This window comes from Penicillium antarcticum, assembly GCF_028974205.1.
Source record: "Penicillium antarcticum strain IBT 31339 chromosome Unknown utg000010l_segment0_segment0, whole genome shotgun sequence".
NCBI classification, from domain to species: Eukaryota; Fungi; Ascomycota; class Eurotiomycetes; order Eurotiales; family Aspergillaceae; genus Penicillium; species Penicillium antarcticum.
In genome coordinates this window covers 798,663-820,749 of record NW_026695308.1, presented here as the reverse complement: position 1 = coordinate 820,749, position 22,087 = coordinate 798,663, and the positions used below count along the sequence as shown (strand labels likewise).

The following is a 22,087-nucleotide window of genomic DNA, read 5'->3' as shown; positions in this document are numbered from 1 at the left end:
GGTGGTATTTTACCACTAAGAACAGGGATATTCATCAAGTACCCATTCTGTCTCTGTCTCTGTATGGTAAACGGGGTACGCTCGGCATACCAGCGTCGTAACACGCTAGGAACGACTCCTGAGATCTGTTAACGCTTCAACAGCAAGATCCAGATAGAACAACATCAATGCATCTCAATGGGACACCTCAATACTAGCACATACCAGTATCTGTCAATCCGACAGTTATGAGCCCGGTTGCCCGTTGCAATATCCATTAAGATATATCAGACCTCTCTGCTCTGTATCTTAGCGACGTGTATAATATTCCGCAGTGCCGGATACCCCTGAATAGCTCGGATACCTCTGAATCGCCCGGTTACCCCTGAACGGCACATGCGAGCGTTGCCAACGACCGATTGCGAACAGGACAATAGAGTACAATAAGGGAAAGCAGTATAAGAATGTCAGAAGGCCTCTACTCAGAAGAACTGAGGGCAGTGCCTCAGGACCAGCGACTACGGTCGGAAAGTCAATGGAGAGTCTGGATCGGCCACATACGCTCAGCAGCTATCTCTGAAGATGTGTGGGACTATCTGAATCCAGATCTTGCAGAAGAGAGCGTACGACAGGTTCCCGAGGCCGCCCGAGAGCCTCAACCTAGCAGTATTCGCGAAGATGTGGAGGATGAGTTTGAACTCACAGAGAAGGAATTTACCCAGTGGACTCGACGCATTCAAGCCTATGATAGGCGTGAGGCTCAACGGGTGCGCCTGCTGAAGGTGATGGCACGCATGAACAGCCTAATCACACGTTCTCTCGCAACCGAGTATCACTATCTCACAGTCGATGAGGTTTCGCCGTATCAGAAGCTTGTCAGGCTAGCTCGTGAATTCAAGCCAAAGCCAGAGACCCGGACCGAAGAGCTTCGAGCTGCGTGGAGGGCCATGATCAAACAACCAACGAATAACGTCAATACAGATCACTGGCTCACTCAGTGGACGAGTCTATATGAGGAAGCAAAGTGTGCAGATGTGCCTGATGTGGTATACAGTGTCAAATACGCTATTCGAGACTTCCTGCGCGCTATTCAGCCTATAGATGACGTATTCTGTACCACGTGGCAGGAGAAAATCCTCATACACGATATATCCTTCCACGACGTTATCTCCGCATACCGAACACGCCGTAAGGCTCTTGGACAGTCAGCGAAGAAGGGATCGTCGAAGGTTGCACTTGCCACGCTAGATGGTCAGCATGAGGCTAAACCTGGTCAAAATAAGTCAAAGCCAGCGGAGAAAACGTACCGTACACGGTGCCCGTGTGGTAATGGTGCCCATACGTATCAGCAGTGCTATTATCTCAACAAATCGCAGAGGCCAGAAGGCTGGAACCCGAACGAAGCTGTAGAGAAGAAGATCCCTGAATTCATCAAGAGGATGAGCCCCCAGGACCAGGAAGCCATCGCAAAGCTTACCAAGGTCGAATCAGCTCAGTTTGCAGCCTCAGAAGATCAGCAGTCGTCCGAACAGATTATCTCTATGTTTTCGCATAATCTTGCGGTACAAGCGGCGCAAGAGGGTGATGAGTTTCCGCTAAAGGATAGCTGGATCGTCGATACTGGCGCGAATACTCACATCAGCAACGATCGTGACAGATTCATCTCATTCACTCCTGCTGACTACACTGTCATCACCGGAGACGCTTCTACAAGAATCCAGGGCTTTGGAACGGTCAGACTGAACCTCACAGACCCCAAGACCGGAAAGATCTCTATCGGAGAGGTCTCGGACGTACGGTATTCGCCAGGATTCCACACGAACCTACTTTCGGCGTCGAGACTGAAGAGCAAGGGATTCATCATGAATATCGAGTTACTGGCACTCGTTCGCCGCGGTCAGCCTATTGCAAAGCTAGAGGAGAAATGTGGGCTATACGTACTCGAATACCGGCCAATTCCGGCTGGATTCGCTACAATCAAGCATTCAGAAAAACCATTAATATCCTCAGCCACCGCCGAGCGTTGGCATCAACGCCTAGGTCATATGTATGATCAACGTATCGAGAAACTTGCAGAACTCGTTGATGGAATCAAGATCATTGGTCAGCATGTCGATGATGCTGCCGGCAATCCTGAGAGATGTGAAGTCTGTCAAATGACTAGCGCAAAGCGCCAAATCTCGAGAAGAGCTCATGGAACCAAGTACGGCAGATATGGTCGAATTCACTTTGACCTTGTGCAGATAGAGACAGCATACAACGATGATAAGTGGATGACACACTTCTACCTCGAAGGGATACGCCTACATGCCGCCTCAACACACCAGAAGAAGAGTGGTTGTCAGGATGCAGTCAAGAATTTTGTCGCGTTTGCAATAACACAATTGAAGTTGCCAATTCGAGCTTTCCGCTATGACAACGAGCGCGCTGCCGGCCGCACGGTAGAAGACTTCCTCCGTGAATGTGGCTTCATCGTGGAACACAGTGTGGTGGGCACACCAGAGATGAACAGCTTCGGTGAACGATCTGGGGGGGTGATAATTGCGAGGGCACGAGCCTTACTGTTGGAAGCAGGCTTGCCGAAGGCTCTCTGGCCAGAAGCTGTTAAAGCAGCTGTATATATCATCAACAGATCGCCCACTAAGCTTCCAAACGGTCAGTGGATTATTCCGTACGCTGAGGCAACAGGAATCGATCACATGCAGCCAAAACAACGCATCAACCTCTCAAATCTGCGGTTATACGGATGCCGCGCTTACGTGCGCCGCCAAGATATTCCAAAGAGCCACAAGATGGAGCCGCGCGCGGATATCGGATATCTAGTAGGCTACACAGCCTCGAACATCTGGCGAGTGTGGTTTCCGCACAGAGGAGCCGTGCGAGAAGTCAGGGACGTAGTATTCGACGAGAATCTACGATATGACCCCAAAGAACTAGTAAAGCCACCCATTAGCGACGTAATCGAAGCTATGCCATGGGAAATCGGTGAAGATGAGCATGAGGACATCGAGCAGCTCACACAGCGTGTCAGCCAGCCAGAAACAAACGAGCCAGCTAGTGAAAGCACTCAGCAGTCACCAGAAGCTATACCGGACGTTCAACGCCAAGAAAATGCCTTTGAACCACCGAAATCACCAGGCCAACCTCAGCAGACGGTCACGCCGTCTCTAACACCCTCGGCAGAGCCACAGCTTCTGCCGGCGCCTCAGGCGCAGCAACCATCTCAAGGAGCATTTCCCGGGGATCGAGGGCCCGCACAACATGAGACAGCACGTCCAAGAGCACCAAGAGATATTGTGGGAGATGTATCGGACCAAAACATCGTCTCTGGAGCACGGAAGAGGAAACCAGTGGACCAGGCATTTACCGCCGCGCTAGAAGAGCCAGAGGACTATCATGAAGGTGTGTTAGCAGCGTTCGCAACAGGACTAAACGCTCCTCACCTTCATAACCTCGTGCACCGCGATGATCTGCCTTCAGAGCCTCAGAACTGGAAGGAAATGATCAATCATCAATATCACAAGGGATTTCTTGCGGCTGCAGGCCTTGAAATTGACACACTCACTCGTAAAAACACCTTCGAGGTAGTACAGCGTCCAACGGACCGCAGTATTCAGATCCTACCTCTCAAATGGGTCTTCACCTACAAGTTTGATAGCAATGGGTTCCTGAGCAAGCTGAAAGCGAGACTATGCGTGCGAGGAGATCTCCAGCGGATGACGGCAGAAGAAAAGTACTCAGCGACTCTCGCAGCGCGAACCGCGCGTGCTGTATTCGCCCTAGTTGCTGCATTCGATCTGGACACATATCAATATGATGCTGTCAACGCATTCCTCAATAGCCTACTAGATGAGGTTGTATACGTCTCATTACCACCAGGGTTTGAGAAAGATGGTAAGGCCAAGTGCTGGAAGCTTCTTAGAGCTCTATACGGCCTACGAAAATCTCCACGCCTATGGCAACGAGAAGCGTCTAAGATCTTCACATCTCTAGGCTTGCAGGTAGTGCAGGAAGATATTTGCCTCTTCGCAGCGGACGGCATCATGGTGTTCTTCTATGTTGACGATATCATCATTGTAAATCATTCTTCAAAGCATGCAGCAGCCAAACATCTGAGAGAAGAGCTCAACAGACACTGGGAGCTTCGAGATATGGGAGAGGCGCAGTGGTTCCTCGGGATACGCATTATCCGTGACAGACAACAGATGGCCCTATGGCTCTGTCAGGATTCATATATATCCTCGATGGCTCACCGTTACCATCTTACTGGATCTCGCAGATATGATACACCACTCCCTAGTACCCCACTCAAGCCATTTGACGGCCAGGCGACGCCTCAACAGATTCACGAGTACCAGGAGAAGGTTGGCTCAGCTCAATATGCAACGACGATCACTAGACCGGACTCAGCGAAAGCGACGGCTACACTGGCTCAATTCCTCACAAATCCCGGTCCTCAGCACCTTGATGCAATCAATAGAGTCATCTCGTACCTTGACAGCACTCGGACATCGGCGATCGCGTACAGAGCGCGTGATCGATCACAGAAAAATTGTCAGATACCGGAGGCCGTTCAGTTCTTTAGTGACGCCTCATTCGCTGATAATCCCGATCGAAAAAGCTCTGAAGGATACACATGTATGATGTTTGGAGGACCTGTCGATTGGAAAGCTGGCAAGCAGCGTACGGTGACTACCAGTACAACCGAAGCTGAGCTCCTTGCGGTTTCAGAAGCTGCCAGGACCGTGGCCATGTGGAAACGGCTATTCAAAGCAATACGCTTTGATCCTGAGCATGAGCTAAACATCAAATGCGACAATCAGCAGACTATCGGGATCCTCGAAAAAGAAACACCTCAACTGCGCACGAAGCTCCGTCATGTTGACATACACCAGCACTGGCTCCGGCAGGAGGTTCAGAGCAAGCGCATCACCGTACACTGGGTGAAAACCGCCGATATGGTAGCTGATGGTCTCACAAAGCTACTACCCCGCCAAAAGCATCTCGAATTCATGCAATCGATGGGTATGGAAAATATACGGCAACATCTGGTGGTGGGCGAGGTCTAACGCACACATCTGCAAGAGCAGAAAGGGCACTCGCTGAGGGGGTGTGTCGAACTGAGGGGTGGTATTTTACCACTAAGAACAGGGATATTCATCAAGTACCCATTCTGTCTCTGTCTCTGTATGGTAAACGGGGTACGCTCGGCATACCAGCGTCGTAACACGCTAGGAACGACTCCTGAGATCTGTTAACGCTTCAACAGCAAGATCCAGATAGAACAACATCAATGCATCTCAATGGGACACCTCAATACTAGCATATACCAGTATCTGTCAATCCGACAATAAATTCAACAGCATTTTTCAAATTTCGAAATGGGCTATCGACTCCGTTAAATCTCTTTTTGTCGTATATTTTGACCGGCTTGCTCCAAGTACACTGGGCATTTTGCGCAGGTTTAGCTTTCAAATGATATACTTAGATTTAGTGAATCATTCACCACTGTCAGAGCCCGAGCCCATTGATTCTCGGACACTCGACGAAGAAAGGAAGAGAAAAAGGCGACCTTGTGTGAAGGAATCTACGACATTTCGACGAGTCCACATACACTACGTCATCATCAAAGCACCATCCACGGGATTCCGATTGTTAATCCTGATAAGGTCTGTAACATGATTCAAGGTTTATGAAGCAGAAATTGGAAACCAACTTGAATTACTGAATCGTTCCGTGTTCACGACCCACGGAAAGGATCGTGGGACGTTATAGCTAGCTCCCCTTCGCTTTTTTGGGCGCTGGTATAGAACCACAGACCAATCCGAATAGTAAAGTGTGATATTATTTTTATTCAACCCCCTGCATCAGAGATGGTTTTCCGGATCTTCAACCAATTTCGCAAGCCCTCTCTGGACTCAGGCAGTTACTCAGACCTGACGATATCGTGTGGAGGCTGTAACTTCAATGTACACCTGCAATAGTTTGTTCTCAGTCATCCTCTTTTGGCGCTACAGTCAAAGGCGGATTCAAGGTAAATGTTCTCTACTTTTGCCAATCCTGGTATATATGACTAACATCGTCACAAGGAGGTTTCTTTATCGCAAATTGATCTGCCGGATAATGAGCTAGCAACCATTCACCGAGTTATCTCCTTTCTTTACGTTCAAGATTACGGAGAGATGGACCACCTGGGCTTTTTGATGGCTGTTTTGAGCGGAAATATAGATCCTCATAAAGTTATGCGGAATAACCTATTGGTTTATATGGCATCCGACAAGTTCGACCATTCGCCTATAGAAAATCTTGCCGTCAATAGGAATGTAACCGGTTTCGTGATAGTGATGGTGTGGTAACATTTATCCATGTACCGAACCGAGATCAGTCATTTATATCTGAGAAACTATAGTTTTAGATTCGGACAAAAGCGTCGATGCTGCTACAGCAACAGCTCTGGATCATGCTTTGGGCAAAGCTCAAGGATGTCTAGTCATGGTTCAGGACGCAGCATCTCAGAATCCCCAAATTATTGAAGTAGCGGAACGCCTTCGCAACCTGCTTCAGAACCTGAAAGATCTCAACGCTAAGCAGTGGCGCTCCATAGACGGTGATGTTCTATCCAATGTCTTTTTACTCTTATATTGCTGCATCATGGAATGCCGTGAGCTCCAGCCTACTCCGCTAGCAATCTCGTCGCTATGCCATGGACTTGTCGCCAGCAATTTGGCTCTGCATGGTGTGCATGGCGCAGCTTTGGTGTATGTCTTGATTTCTCCATTTCCACCTTTCATAAGTCTGACCAAATCGCCTTTTAGAAACCAGAACGACAAAACATCGGTATCTTCGCAGCAGCAGAGGGTCATGAACGCCATCGAAGAAGTAGGCAACAAAAAATTCGAAAATGCGAACGGAATGAGCCTGACTATATATAATTTGCAGGCGATTCTCAATTCGATGAAGGACACTCGTGAGCCGGATTGTGCGACGGCCTTTGGCGACATGCATGTGAGCTTCGGCGGAGGGAACCGCGGTATTCGAGCCGCTGAGTATCGTGGAAGCATGCACTTGACCTTTCCTCTCTAGAAGACCCAGGAGATTTGACGAACCTCTGTGTGATGTGCATGTTTGTATCTGGATGCTGCTATGGATAACTATTTGATGTTTATACGGACAGATAGAATTGCGCATAAAGCAAGGAAAGGTTCACTTTCTCCTACGTTCTGGCCTTGGAAGCTATATAAAAAATGATTTCTGACCGATGAAGCTCTGGAAAGGCTAGGTTTTCGTCTGATTCTGGAGGCAATACTTTAGTGGGACGGCGTCTATCTGGGCACCAATTAGAGGGCGAACGGTGAAGTTAGAACTTCTGCAACTCCTATCCGTGGAGAGCTGCCGAGCGCAGCAGAGCAAAATGTACTGACACTAGTGACGTTCAAGCTACATGTAATAAGAAATCATCCTACTCATTCATGTTATATGCAGTCCTGGTTTATACTCACCTTGCGAAAGGCTGGACTAAGCGAAAGTATTCTATCATTCTCTGTATAAAAGACACATGATCTAACCATTAAGCCGCTTTACAGTAGTCTCGCATGACATCCGGCGCGTTACAAATAGAAATAGTCTGACGAGATAGTCTTCAACGGTGCCAGGGAATTGAAATCGACTGACTTACTTCGCCAGACATACTGCGGAAATATGCGCTTATGATGGCATATTTTGTCAAAAGAAAGAGTGTTGAGACCCTAGAAGTAGAGTTCAGCAAAATGAGCCCATGCCATGTAGGCTAAATTATGAGATATCCCGATTACTTCTTACATGCATCAAGATCAAGAAACGTACAGATATCGACGTCAAAGGATTCTGGAGCAATGATGATCATCCAGGCGGGCAGCACCAGCAAACAGCGGAACTTAGTCTTTCAGCCCCAGGTGTTGGTGTTCGGGTCTACATTTGTGCTGGTTTCGTAAACAATGTTTTCGCTGAGGAAATAACTGCATAGACGTCCGCTATTCCCACTAGTGTAGGTAAATTTGATTGCTAACATTTGTTGACTCCGAGGATTACAGTACGCGCTAGTATCCGAATGGACCATCTAGGTGAGTCAGACTGGAATTGAGATGTGCGTTCTAAATAGCTATCTGGATTATTCAGAGTATTGAGGCCATTGTGGTATTATTCAGTCTTTGAAACCGCGAGAATCAGGCATGACGTGGGTGCTAAATAAAAGGGCCATACGCTAGTAAGAATCCACTTTCCTTTATTCGACAGAGAAAGCTGTTGTGTGCCTAGTGAGTCCCACCTTGAAACAGCCAGCTAGCATACCCAATCAAACCATCCGATCTATACAGTATCTTAGTAGGAGTAGCTGCCTGTTAGGGACGCACTCCGCTAGGCAGCAGGGAGATGAGCTGCTGCAACTACAAATAGCTGTATCCTGTATCTTTCCATATAGTGAAATGGGGATGGCTCAGTGGTAGTCTGGCATAGCAGACAGGTCGATATCATGGATGAAAGATCAAGCAACCAACACTCCCTGGACGACACTAGTAGACACCGGTGCGTATACCCTGAGAGTTCTTCATAATGGAAGAGCTGGAAGCGAAAAGAGTGAATTGTATGATGCTAGCCCAGTCCTCAGCTGGAATCTCAACAAGGAGAAGTGCTATCTAAATGGCCACGTGACAAATAGTCCGTCCATCTATCTACTAACGTGAATCCCGGCCGCCCGAGCGTCCCGGTCGCCCGAGCGACACTTTTAAAAAAAACATTTCTGTAGCAACCCATGTTTTTAAACATTAACCATGCCACCAATTCGCTCTCAAAAGTCTCAAAAATTGGCACAGCAAGAAGGGCCTCTCTTATTAGCTATCAAAGCTATAAGAGATGGTCAATATCTGTCTGCCGCTGCTGCTGCGCGCGCTTTTAATGTGCCAGTCTCAACTTTGAAGCACCGAATCAAGGGGCGACAATTTTGGGACGAATCTCGCCCCTCTGGCGATAAATTTACTATGTTGGAAGAAAAATCTATGGAAAAATGGCTGCTTTCTATGGATTCTCGAGGAGCAGCTCTCACGCATGCCATGTTGAGAGATATGGCCAATTTGTTGCTCCGATCGCGTGAATTGATACCCTCCGACCTTCCTCCGAAAGTTGGCAAAAATTGGACGACAGAATTTGTTAAAAGACACCAAACACTCTCCACTCGTCTCTCTCGTAAATACAATTATGAGAGAGCCCTTTCTGAAGACCCAAGGGTTATTCTACCTTGGTTTAAACTTGTTGAACATACCATCCAAAAATATGGTATCACTTCTGACGATATCTATAACTTTGATGAGTCTGGTTTTGCGATGGGAATCAGTTCCACTCAAAAAGTCATCACTTCTGCTGAATACCATGGTAGAAGAGGTGTATTACAGCCTGGGAATCGAGAATGGGTCACTGTGATTGAGTGTATTGGTGCTAATGGCGTTGCGCTTCCGCCATATATCATTTTTAAAGGAAAGGTCTTTCTGGAGCGTTGGCTCTTGAAACCACCACTTTGGAGCGTGAATAAAAGCCCCAATGGATGGACAAGTGATGAGATTGGTAATGACTGGCTCAAAAAGCACTTTTTACCCTATCTTCCTCTACGGAAAGGGAAATACGTGTTGCTAATTCTGGATGGACACTCATCTCATCTGACACCTGAATTCGACAAAATCTGTGAAGAGAATGATGTTATTTCTCTTTGTATGCCTGCTCATGCATCTCATATATTACAACCTCTTGATGTTGGGTGCTTTTCAGTCCTAAAAAGGGTATATGGAGCGCTTGTTATGGAAGAGATGCGCCTTGGTGTCAATTCTATCGACAAAGATGACTTCATTCAACTCTACCCTATTGCCCGAGAAGCTGCTTTCAAAGCGCAAACTATACAGAATAGCTTTAAAGGCACTGGTCTAGTGCCTTTGGATGCTAATTATGTACTAGATAAGCTTAATATTCAGCTTGAATCGCTTCCACCACCTAAGCCACTTGAACCACGACCAGCATCTTCTAGCAGTACTAGTGATCTAGATACGCTTTGGAGCCTCTCAAAACTGCAAAAAATGAATTCTCAGTTCAAAAAAGGACTTGAACCTTCATCAGAGACCATGACTTCGCCACTAAAACGAGCTATTGACCGGTCGCATGATATGGCCGTTCGGCTAAGTCATGAGCTCATCTTTATCAAAGATCGTTACACTAGGTTAGAGACTGCTAATAAGAAGCAGGTAAAAAAGAGGGCTACTAGTAAGAAGCAGATATCGCATGAAGGCAGTCTGCGAAGGTTGGAAGAGATTGGACCCAATGTGGTGGTGGGTAAAAATGGTGGAAGGGAATATTGTTGTGATATGAGGCTGGTGCAGATCAGGAACCAAGCCGTACCGTCGGAATTAGCTCCGAAGTGTCTATATAGACGACTAAGTTGATTTCTAATCAACTTGGCTCATTGTTGTATATATAGGCTCATGTATCCCTCGGAAATAACAACTCAATTCATACCTCTGAACTACAACAGGTTATGAGCCCGGGAGCATAATCTCGGCTGCCGTCTCTACTCATCTGAGAATCATCTCATCAACATTGATTATATATCTACCCCGCTTTCGCAATCATCACTATGTCTGCTCTGGTCCATGACTCTCCTGACCGAGCCGTCACGGCCATCGAACCTCTGACGGGAAGCGATAACTTCGCGACCTGGAAACGTCTCATGACCTCCTACCTCAAAGCCAGGCAGGTCTGGGATGTCGTGTCGGGCGACCTTCAGCGTCCCGACTGTCTCTTCAAGTACGCCAAACCTATTACGGCGGACATCCACCCCTTGGTGGAGCCCCACCTCAATGGGGCGGTGAGGCAGCGAGCCATTGAAGCGCGCCTCGAAGTGGAGGTCCAGGCATTCGAGCGCCACCGTGAATGGTCGCGCCGCGAAGCCGAGGCCTACCACACCATCTTCCGGTACCTGTCCCCCCACATCAGCATTCATGTCGCGGGACTAGAGACGTCCCGTGACCTTTGGAATGAACTTGAAGAACGGTACCGGCGAATGGAACTCGCCACTTTCTGCGAACTGTTTGCTCAACTTCGCGAGACAACCGGCGAACGATGTGCCAGTGCGCGTGATTTTGTTGATCGCGTACGGCTGCTTGTACATCGATTGAATGCCATTGCTCCAGGATCAATCGGTGACAAGACACATATTGCAATTCTGCTCACGCAGATCGGACCGGAATACATCCTGGTTGTGGATGCGATCCAGAATGACAAGGATCCGGTCAACCCGACCACGATCGGAAATCGGCTGTCCAACGCCGAGCAGACGGTCCGACGAAAGGAGTCTCCCGTGCCCCCGCAGGGAGTCCCAGGACCGTCAATAAATGCAGTGCAGAGAAATCCCAAGAAATGTACCTACTGCAGGAAGCGCGGCCATGTGGTCGCGGAGTGCTGGAAGAAACAGCGCGAAATTCACCCGCCTAGGGACCATGCCCTGAAGGCTGAACGGAGTGCTTCCGGCTCACCAAGAAACAACATGCAAAATATACTGTCAAGCCAGAGAGAAGATCGGCAGGGCCCGCCGACTTCCAAGAGACCGAGGATCAATATCGTGAGGGCGAGGGTGACGACCCTCTATACCCACGCACCGCAACCCCGGTGGATCCTGGACTCGGCCGCCACCAGCCACATCTGCTGGGACCGGAGCTGCTTCAGCAGTCTGCGGCCCCACCGCGAGATGCTGGACACGGCGGGCGATCCAGTGGAAGCCGAAGGGATTGGTACGGTGAAGCTCACGCTCCGGGGGAAGTTCAACCAACCCCTGGTGTTAAAGAATGTATACTTCGCGCCACGCGTCGGGATGAACCTGATCAGCGTGCCGAAGCTGTTGCGAGACCGCTACTCGGTGGTGGCGCACCCACAGAACGTCTTTGTGCAACGCCGAGGACGGACCGTGGGGACTGCCTACCATGCGGAGGAGGATCTGTTGATCCTGCGGTGCCATGTGAGCAGAAGATCTCGAGAGCGAGTCCAACTGGCGAGGGCGCCGGCGACCTGTGGCCATGCAGATTCCCTGGAACCGCAGGCGGTGGCCATGGACGTCGACGACCCTCAGGAGTCAAGTGACGCAGAATGCGCAACGTCAACCTCTGAACTCGGTGGTGAAGCTGTGATACTCGAGGAAGATGCGTGCAAAGGAGTGGACCAGGCCTCCGAAGCGTTGTGGCACGCTCGGATGGGACATCTGAACCGGGGAGACTTGAGGGTGGTCCTCCGGCAGACCGGCACTCCGTACCGACCGCTAACGCAGGCGCAGCTGCTGGCAACGCCGCAGTGCCCAGCGTGTATGTCGGGTAAGCAGCATCAGAAGAGGAACTCCCGTGCAAGACGGCCACGTCTGCATTCAACGAGAATCTTTGAAATGATCCATTCGGACATCATGGAGATGCCGATCGCCAAAGATGGCTCCAGGTACGTGATCACCTTTACTGACGATTATTCTCGTGGCTCGTGGGCATATGCCATGAGATGGAAGCATGAAGCGCTCCAGAAGTTCCGACTATTTGCGGCCTGGGTGCACCGACAGTTCGGTGCCCAGATCAAGAGGTTCCTCACCGACAACGGGAGAGAATACCTGCCGATCGGAGCACACCTCGAGACCCAGGGAGTTGAGTTTGACACCTCGCCACCATACTGCAAAGGACAGAATGGTCTGGCCGAACGCACGAATCGCACTATCCGGGAGCGGATCAACACGCTCCTGTCTGATGCGAACCTTCCTCCTTCCTGGTGGACCGAGCTTGTGGACACGGTGGTCTATCTGAAGTTGCGCGCGCCAGCATCGATTTTGCAGAAGAAGACCCCGTACGAAATCATTTACGGGAAGCCGCCCTCGCTGTTGCATCTGCGACGGATTGGCTCCCGCGCATGGGTGTTGATCCCGAAAGAGCATCGAGCCAAACTTGGACCCAGATCCTCCGAGTGCCGATTGCTAGGTTACAGTGAACCGAACCAGTACAAGCTGTATGAAATTCATTCAGGTAAGACAGTATTTTCCCGTGATGTCGAGTTCGATGAGAGGACCCCAGTGGCGCCACTCATCGAGGGGGAAACAGGCAACGACCTCCCGGACAACGCTCCTCCATCACCTGTCTTTTCACCAGTGGTGCCACCTCCATCTAGCGCACTGCCTACGCCACCAGCATCGCCTCCAGGTTTGGCTGAACGACTGAAAACGCCATCTCAGCATGTGGAAACATTTCCACCGGTCAATCCAATCGAACAGGAAGCAGAGTCCACACAGGACCTCGGCTATTCCATCTATGGCCGCAGAAGAAGACCCTCACGGCGCTTACTGGAATCACTTGGCAAAGTGTACACCGCAGGCGCACTGAATACTGCATCTGCGCGCACAGTCGATCCGTCGACTTTCCACGAGGCCGTGTCGTGCCCGAATCAACTGGAATGGTGGGCAGCCATCCAGAAAGAATATGCGTCTCTTCTCGAACACGGAACATGGGAAAAGGTTCTACGAACAGACGTACCCGCCGGAGATCATGTGATCGGCTGCAAATGGGTCTTTAAGACCAAAACCAACGGAACGCGCAAAGCGCGACTGGTCATCAAAGGCTACCGGCAGAAGCACGGCATCGACTACCATGAAACATTTGCTGCGGTGTCACGGATGGACTCGGTCCGCTGCATCATCGCCAGCGCCGTGTTACGAGGATGGAAGCTTCACCAATTTGATGCGGTCACTGCATTCTTACATGGTGACGTTGACTCTTCCATCTACATGGAGTTGCCTGAAGGCTTCGAAGAACCGGGATATGTTTGCCGGCTTCGTCGTTCCTTGTATGGACTCAAGCAGGCCCCGCGGATTTGGTACCAATGCGTCCACCGCGTTCTGGCCGCTCATGGCTTCACCATGGCACAATCGGACAACTGCGTGTTCTATAAATCCAATTGCGTGATCTGCGTCTACGTCGATGACTTTCTCGTTGCTGCATCAACCTCGCACGAGATAGACCAAGTGCAACGAGCACTGGAAAAAGAATTCCGATTGAACGACCTTGGAACTCCACGTTCGTTCCTCGGGATCCAATTAGACTACCATGCCGACGGAGCCGTTTCCATTCACCAACAACAGTACATCCAAAAGGTTCTTTCCGACTTTGGCATGGAAACCTGCCAGGCGAAATCTACCCCTATGAATCCCAAGCAAGACTTGAATCGCCGCCCAGACGAAGAACCTCCGGATGAGGAAACAAAAGCACGATACGCAACCGCCATCGGTTCATTGATGTATCTGATGGTCGGAACGCGGCCGGACATTGCGTTCGCGCTGGGCACGTTGAGTCGCTTCACGTCTCAGCCGCAATCGCACCATCAGGTTGCCCTGCAGCGATTGCTTCGCTATGTCAAAGCCACGCAATGCCATCGCATTACATACCGCAGTGGTCAGTTGATCGGATACACAGATGCCGACTTCGGTGGCTCCGTCGTCACTGATGGGGCATACTCCACGTCTGGCTATGTGTTCCAACTTGCAGGCGCACCAGTCTCCTGGTCGTCCAAGAGACAGGGGGAAGTGGCCACGTCGACGACTCATGCCGAGTACATTGGACAATACAATGCCCTTCTACATCTGCAGTGGCTCCGCACCTTCCTAGCAGAAACGCAAATGTACCGGTCCCCGGTCACCAACATCATGGCTGACAACCAGTCCGCTATTGCCCTCTCGCGCAATCCCGAGTTCCACAAACGGACCAAACATTTCAACGTGAAATTCCATTATCAGCGAGCAGTGCTGAATGCTGGCGAGATTGGTCTTCAATATGTTCCTACTCAGGAACAGGCCGCTGACGGTCTCACCAAGCCGTTGGGACCTACGGCTTTTGCCAAGTTCTGTAGTCTTCTAGGAATCGAAGCCTTGGAGACTCGGAGGCAACAAACGTGACAGCGCAGGCGCTCTTTCCACTTTATTTTCCCACGAAGGTTTTTGAGTGGTTTTACCGAGGCTTGCCTACACAGCGTTAATCCAGTATCGCCTTGCCAGCAAAGCGATCCTGAGGGGGAATGTTGTGATATGAGGCTGGTGCAGATCAGGAACCAAGCCGTACCGTCGGAATTAGCTCCGAAGTGTCTATATAGACGACTAAGTTGATTTCTAATCAACTTGGCTCATTGTTGTATATATAGGCTCATGTATCCCTCGGAAATAACAACTCAATTCATACCTCTGAACTACAACAAATATATATCTGCAACGGAAGGTGCTGCAGAATCACCAGCAGAGCCTGAATTACCCCCTGTATCTACTATACGGCGCCAGGTCACCTGTTCTGGTTGCGGAACCAAAGGGCATACTTATTCTCGATGTCCTACAAAACTTATTTAGCTGTTTATCTAAGTTTTCGTGTTGGTATTTGAGATTCTAAAATTACCAAATTTGAAGTTCTCGGAGCAGCGCTCGGGCGGCCGGGATTCACGTTATGTCACCGGTTCCACCACTACAATAGATAAAAAATAACCTCAATCCAGGGCTTCAACTCGACGAGCGGTCGGAGTAAATGAATTACACACAAACAAACACATACTGTAAGACATAGATACATAAAAATATGTGCTAAAGAGCGATAATTTCCATCAAGGTGATGAGAACATCAACTAGGCAATGCGCATGTAGTTCAGCGATGTCAGTGAAGGTGTCGTGCGCACCTATCACCTATGCCAGTCCCTCCTGCCTGCTTTTGACAACTTCCTTCTTCTTCTTGTAGTTCACATCGTTACCATTGATAATACTTTTCCCCTCTAAGTCATCCAGAAGATCAAGAACGTAATCTTGACAGTTATACCCCGGGTATTCATTGTGGATCGGCGCCTGTCTTGCTGCCTCTTTAATTGCAGTGACCTTGGCAATAGGCACATCGCACAGGTAAATCAGCTCGGAAAGTGTCGCTGATTTACGGGCGTCGGAAGCTCTCATTTCGAAGCGGTAATTGGTGGACGAACCCATGATGTGGAGGACTGTCTGTTCCGCATCCGTGGGTCCGTTAACAAAGAGGCTCCAGTGTTTGTAGACACCTCCGTCATTGTAGATAGCGACATGGAGTCCTGCAGTCGAAGACATTTGTAAACTGTAGACGGCTACCGTGAGAACTTTGGAACGTTGTGGATAGGTCTTCGAGCGTAAGAATTGTGAGAGACAATACCGACTGTTGGTGAACAACAACAAAAGAAGCGACAACGAAAGCACAGAGCCAGGAGGCAAGACTGTATTTGGTAAAAGTAAGAAAAGGCCTTGGCGAGGAGCGAGCGGGTGTTCTGGTCAGACTTAATTGAAGGCGATAGAATGAATTGGTCCTGGAGTAGGGAGAACGATGGTTGTACTTATAGACTACACTAAATATTAGGTTCTGATATCCTATTGAAAATTCAGGATACCCCTTGATAAATTTCAAGTAGAGAGACTAGCCATCCATACATGTATCATGTTGAACACTGTCATCCAATCAATTAGCGCTAAGGCGTCTGCAAGTGATACCAATGTGCATGATGTAGCCATCGAATCTCTAAATTTAGGTCGAAGAAATAATTTCCTAGCTGCTGAAACCAAATAGCGTCACGCTGGTTTCATCAACATGTAAGCGCTCGCCATGTGCGGCTGGAACGCACTGGCCTGTTCGTAAATAAGGACGGATCGACACATGCCATGGCGAATCACACGGAACTTGAGAGGGACCCGCATGGATTAGCGCCGGCCTAGACCTCCTTGAGACCGTAACCGTAGGCCCTTGTTGATAACCTACGCAAATTGAAGAGTTTGTCAAAGCCTTGCACTCCGAGCGATGACTCCGACCACCATAGCGCCTCAAGCTGCATATATATTGGAAGTTCTAACAATGCATAATTAAGTAAATAAATAGTGGTTAGGCAATTCTAGAAAATGTTTGATTTCTAGCAGTTGGAATTTACTTTGCTCAAGGTTTAAGCTATGTGGACCGGACGTGAATCCCCCAAAGTCGATCAACAAGCCAACGTATAGAGAATTTAGAAGGCGAGATACTCCCTGGTAAGTAGAGAAACCAGTCGTCTTCATCCACTAGGCTCAGGGTGCGCGTTAGGGTAGTACACTCATAGTACGCCGGATAAAAGCCGCTGTCCTCCCAATCAATGATCCCAGTGACAATATAATGACCCTTGATATTCCGGTCTTTTGTCACCACGATATTATCAACCCTAATATCACCATGGGTGAAGACCAATATATGTGCCATATTAGGATTATCATGGTGCAATAGGGAGCGAAGGAGCGTGAGGTATGTGTTGCTACCATGGTGACGGGCCGAAAATTGCAGGTTGCTAAACTCCTCGGCTGTAGTGATACCTTTGAACAAGGCACATTCGTCAACACGAAGCTCTTTGGCCCCTTCTCCGCGAACCCCCCCAAGCGCCTTTCCCTCGTCCTGTGGAAGAGACCTCAATCGGCAGAAAATGTCTTCTAGCTGTTGTTGGATCGATAACTTTGCCTCGTGTGACAGATCAGACCATACTTGGGCCAGCGTGGTGTCCGGAATATAGGACATGAAAATAACGCGAAATGGACCGAACGCGATCAAGCCGTGGGGTCTCGGAGCAGGTATATCGGGCGCCCGCTCAGCAAGGAATTCCATGCTCGTGTATTCGGTGTAATCCCTATTCCCCAAGATGACTTTGGCAACAATGTCGTCGTTGCACTTAACCACAACGCCTCTAACAGGGTTCTCCCACAACTTGGGCGACTTCCAAAGAAGACGTTTCAAAGGCACAACTAGTGCTGTCCCATTGTCACTTGACCCGTCTTTCAAAGGATCTCCTGCAAATTGCGCCAGCAGAGCGACCACCTCCTTAGACAATGGAAAGATGACCGTGGCAGTCTCGGCAAGATCAAGACGTGTGCGGAACTCAGGGGCTTGTACCTCGGGAGCATCTTTCTCGACAGGCGGCAAAACCTTCGGTCCAGTCGCCATATTAATCTTCCGATTATAATTTTTCGGGAATTTGGACAGCAAGTTGACTTCGGGTTCGTCCCTGAGTGTATCACAGAGCTCATGCAAGGTTCGGAGATTGATCCCCGCAGGATAAGATAGCTGACGATACTGGGAATTCCGATGTTCAAGACGATATGAGTCGGAGAACATTGACATCAGGTCAGCCTCTGGATTCCTTTCCAGTTCTGCCTGAAATGCAAGTATAAGATCTCTGTTCCACTGTGCCGCGTCCGCGTTGGAGAGGGAAAGAGCTTCTTGAAGTGGAGTATCGCCCATAGTTGATGTCGTTGATTGAGACAAGCCAGTATACCTAAAGATATTTTCTAGAATGACTTGAGTGGCTAAGAGGGCGGGCTCAAGGGAGATAGAGAGGATCGAGTCCCGTGATGGTGGGACTCGACTAGGCTGGAATGAGCTGCCCAGGTGTGCTTCACGTGACCATTGTTGTCTTGCCCACAAATGGTCTAAGCTCCTGGGTAGGCTGCGGCATATCGTACGATAACGATTATGACCCGTTATCGTTATCCGCAAATTGCGGATTGCGGATAATGGATCATTATCATCATCGTCGTTGCAGATATCCGCGGATATCTTAACGATAGTTTGGATATCAGCAAACTATCCGCACTAGCATAAAATTCGCTAATATATCCTAGACCTTATGCGCCGCCGAGTCAGGGGCTGACTCCAGGTTGAGGTTATTCCTTAACTATGGCTGGAAATGTGGGTCGGACCCCGACTTTAATCGCCCAACTCTAGGTTCTCCTTCACGGCCGATCGGTCTAAAAATTAATATGTTATAATACACTATCTAGTGTATCACCCATTTCAATTTCCAAGTCTCGCTTCAGAGCTGCGCATTCAGATACGGCACCACGCCCTTCCCGACATTATCGCACCAATCTTACGGCCTTATCAGAAAGGCTACTGGCGGCCACGACGCCTCTCCTAGACGCAGGAAGAAAATCCCTAGAGCATTAATATCCCGGTTACCTCTATCACTTTCTTGGGACCCCCTCACCCCCTGGCAGACGCGACACGGTGTTAAAAGCGTGCCTAACTTCTCTCAATTCCCTTCGCATTTCCTTTAACAGCGAATCGTGGACAACTGTGTCGGGCCCGCCGCACACAAGATGGTCACCGTCACGCAAGAAAAAAACACTTGGCGTAGGGGATAACCGATTGCGGCCTATACGTAATTGCGTCAGCGAGCACGCTCGATACTGGAGCAGCAGAAGCACCAACGTGAATTGTGACGGGCTAGTCGACTAGGTCAGAGGTGAAGAATACGAAGGGAATATGGGAGAGCGGCTACATTGCCTGTGATGATACGTATTGTGTATTGTTATTGCTAGGATGGCCCAGATCAGGATCTGCCGAATCCACAATCAACGATCTTGTGGCCGCTATGAACCAGAAACAAACAGAATGTGAGAAACTAATTTTGGAATATCCTTTTTCATGGCGAGGGTATAGTTCCGCGAAACTACACATGGCAAATTGTGGACTGGTTAGAAAAGGCTGGAGATGTTGAAATTCAGTTTGCACCCATCTAGCCTGGGGTATTGTGAAATCGCTGATGGAGGTAGGCATTAAGGTTCTGATATTACGGTTGAATTGTGTACGCTAACCAGCTTATAGATTCCTGTAGCCTCAGGAGAGCAAATGTGTGCACTCCTTGGTACTAGTGAAAGGGTCGTACGTATTATCACTCATGGGCAGGTATATGAACAAGTGTACCTGCCACAGGCTCCTGGTTTATCTTTGAGCACGCTGCAAAAAATGTCGAGTCTGGTTTCTTGAAGATATTACAGCACTGCACTAGAGCTGCTCGCGGATTATGGAACACTGTTCTCGGAAAGTACTGCGAGGCGCACTCTCAAGGCTATCGTGAACCCAAGCAAAGCGCTTGGAGCCCTTGCGGGAACTGCAGAGCAGGAAGACGAACTTTTTCGCGATTTTCAAGCCTGTGAAAGTGACCGCAGCTTGAAGTCTGATAACCGTATGGTTGGGATGTTGGAGACTTTTAACGATCCAATTTTTCGATTGATCAAAGTGTCAAATCTGTTCTCGAGAAAATTGAGGAATTGGATCGTATCATGGTCTTGGAATGGATTTCCTCTGTTCCATTTGGCAAAAACCACAACAATATCAGGGAGAGAAGAGCCGCCGGCACAGGTCAATAGCTGTTGCAGCACGCTGGTTACCGGTGCCGCCAAAACGAAAAGTCTTCGGCACTCATCTGGCTCCAAGGCTATACTGGAACCGGCAAGGGGTATCTTACACCGAGTGCTGATGACCGGATTCGGAGTTCGCTCACGGGCGCTATTAACGACGAGGGGTTTGCAATTTATACTGCGATCGCAACGGGTCAGGACGTACCCGCCCAGATTCCATCCTCCAGAGTTTCGTGAGTTTCGTACGGCAACTCCCAACCTCTACGCAAAAGCCTCAGCATATCCAATCAGACCGCTGAGAATGCAAGTCAGCCCCCGACTGGGGCGGCGCATAGTGTCTAGGGTTCATCCATGAGGGCAGTGACGCGGTCCGCGAGATTATCAAGGCCACGCGTAAGATGAACAACTATTTTGTACTGCAAGGCGGAATGATGATCAACCGACAGGTTACGATAGCTGAGCGCTATGACTCTGAGTTCCTTGCGAAGGGGCCGCACAGCTAAAGCAGAAGGGCCGATTGGACTACCATTGCTGGCATGACTCATAATCGCGACCAAAATCATTGCTCAGTCCACTATCACAGATATCATTAGACATCATTTGTGGACAAAATGCATGGCCAGTCCAATGGCTATCAAATAGGTTTGTGTAAGAAATCATCTGCTAAATTTAACCCGCGGTACTTGATGTGATCTTTATATTTATACACCATTCGCTATGAAGATTACGCGACCCTTATCAAATTTCCAAAATTAGCTTTTTCTCGCGCAGCTGTGCGCCATTATTATGACAAATCTGCGGATCGACCGTAATCGGTGTGCCATTTCCAGGGCCAAAGGTAGTACAGACTTATGGTATCGTTAATTAGCCATACTGTACATGATCCATTCTGACCGAAATGCATGACTTGCGCTGCGGAATGAATTTGGGGTTCTCCAATGAGAATAACGTCAAGAACAATTTTCCGATTTCGACCAATTACCAGTATTCTACGATCGTCTGCGATTACTGCTTTCTTTTATCCTTGAGCGGACTGCCGCCGGAATGTACTTGCCTTGTGTTACGTGGTCTCTGGATAGAAGATACCAATTTTAGATAATTTCAGGTTCTGGAAATGCGAAAATGCCCATGATTTTTAACAACACTGCCAAAATTAAATTCATGCAATGCATAAATGATGTATGATGAACAGAATATATAAACACTGATTCAAAGCTCAAAATCCTTTGGTATTTGCATTTTAATAAGCTTCCATCTTCTGGCCAACTCCATGAAAGTCGCTGACATATTTTTCGAAGGAGAGACACAGCATCGACATGAAGCGTTCCAGTTCCTTTACAGGTTTAGTAAAGCTTCTCTAGTTACGTTGAGTGAAGTTTGCTCTGACCACGCCGACATTCAAGGATCCTGGACCGCCTTCATTGGCGTGGAGAAAACCACTGCAAAGACGGCTTATAAAATCTTTGTTTCTGCCCTGCACGTGGCTGGACCGCATTCATCGGCATTCCAAATTTCCATTCAAGAATTATTACACTCTGCAGGAAAATCAGCGGGCCTTAAAAAGAAAGAAATATATGAAGGGGTTAAAACTTCCAAAGGAGACCACGAAACCCATCTTGATGATTATAATGTCGGGATCAACAAACTTTTCAGTCAATGCAGTAACATCACAGAAGTATTCTACAAACGGAGTGATCTATCACACAGGCTGCTAACGGATGGTGGCGACATGGGAATCCTCTTTGACGAGGGCAAGGAGGTGGTATTAGAACTCCTGGATAAAAAGCGTTCAAAGCCCTCAAATTCCGTCTTGCGCAAAATCCTTAAGTGTTAGCCGGGCTTATGGGTTGGAAAGCCCCGAAGTTACGGCTTCTATAG

The 22,087-nt window shown here is 48.8% G+C and overlaps 4 protein-coding genes across 4 annotated transcripts; 2 read left to right on the top strand and 2 right to left on the bottom strand.

Annotated features, from left to right (window-relative positions):
• Positions 1 to 443: 443 nt before the first annotated feature.
• Positions 444 to 7,062, top strand: N7508_011202 (uncharacterized protein; the record flags this gene model as incomplete). The annotated part of the gene is made up of 3 exons (XM_058469262.1): positions 444 to 5,004; positions 6,389 to 6,737; positions 6,795 to 7,062. The coding sequence occupies 3 exons, from the start codon at positions 444 to 446 to the stop codon at positions 7,060 to 7,062; spliced, it is 5,178 nt and encodes a 1,725-aa protein (XP_058314240.1).
• Positions 7,063 to 10,627: 3,565 nt separating this feature from the next.
• On the top strand, positions 10,628 to 14,959 carry N7508_011201 (uncharacterized protein; the record flags this gene model as incomplete). The annotated part of the gene is made up of 1 exon (XM_058469261.1): positions 10,628 to 14,959. One exon carries the CDS (start codon positions 10,628 to 10,630, stop codon positions 14,957 to 14,959), a length of 4,332 nt encoding a protein of 1,443 aa, XP_058314239.1.
• A 768-nt stretch (positions 14,960 to 15,727) lies between these two features.
• Positions 15,728 to 16,132, bottom strand: N7508_011200 (uncharacterized protein; the record flags this gene model as incomplete). The annotated part of the gene is made up of 1 exon (XM_058469260.1): positions 15,728 to 16,132. One exon carries the CDS (start codon positions 16,130 to 16,132, stop codon positions 15,728 to 15,730), a length of 405 nt encoding a protein of 134 aa, XP_058314238.1.
• An 862-nt stretch (positions 16,133 to 16,994) lies between these two features.
• N7508_011199 (aminoglycoside phosphotransferase family protein) lies at positions 16,995 to 18,308 on the bottom strand (the record flags this gene model as incomplete). The annotated part of the gene is made up of 1 exon (XM_058469259.1): positions 16,995 to 18,308. The coding sequence occupies one exon, from the start codon at positions 18,306 to 18,308 to the stop codon at positions 16,995 to 16,997; it is 1,314 nt and encodes a 437-aa protein (XP_058314237.1).
• Between the last annotated feature and the right edge of the window lie 3,779 nt (positions 18,309 to 22,087).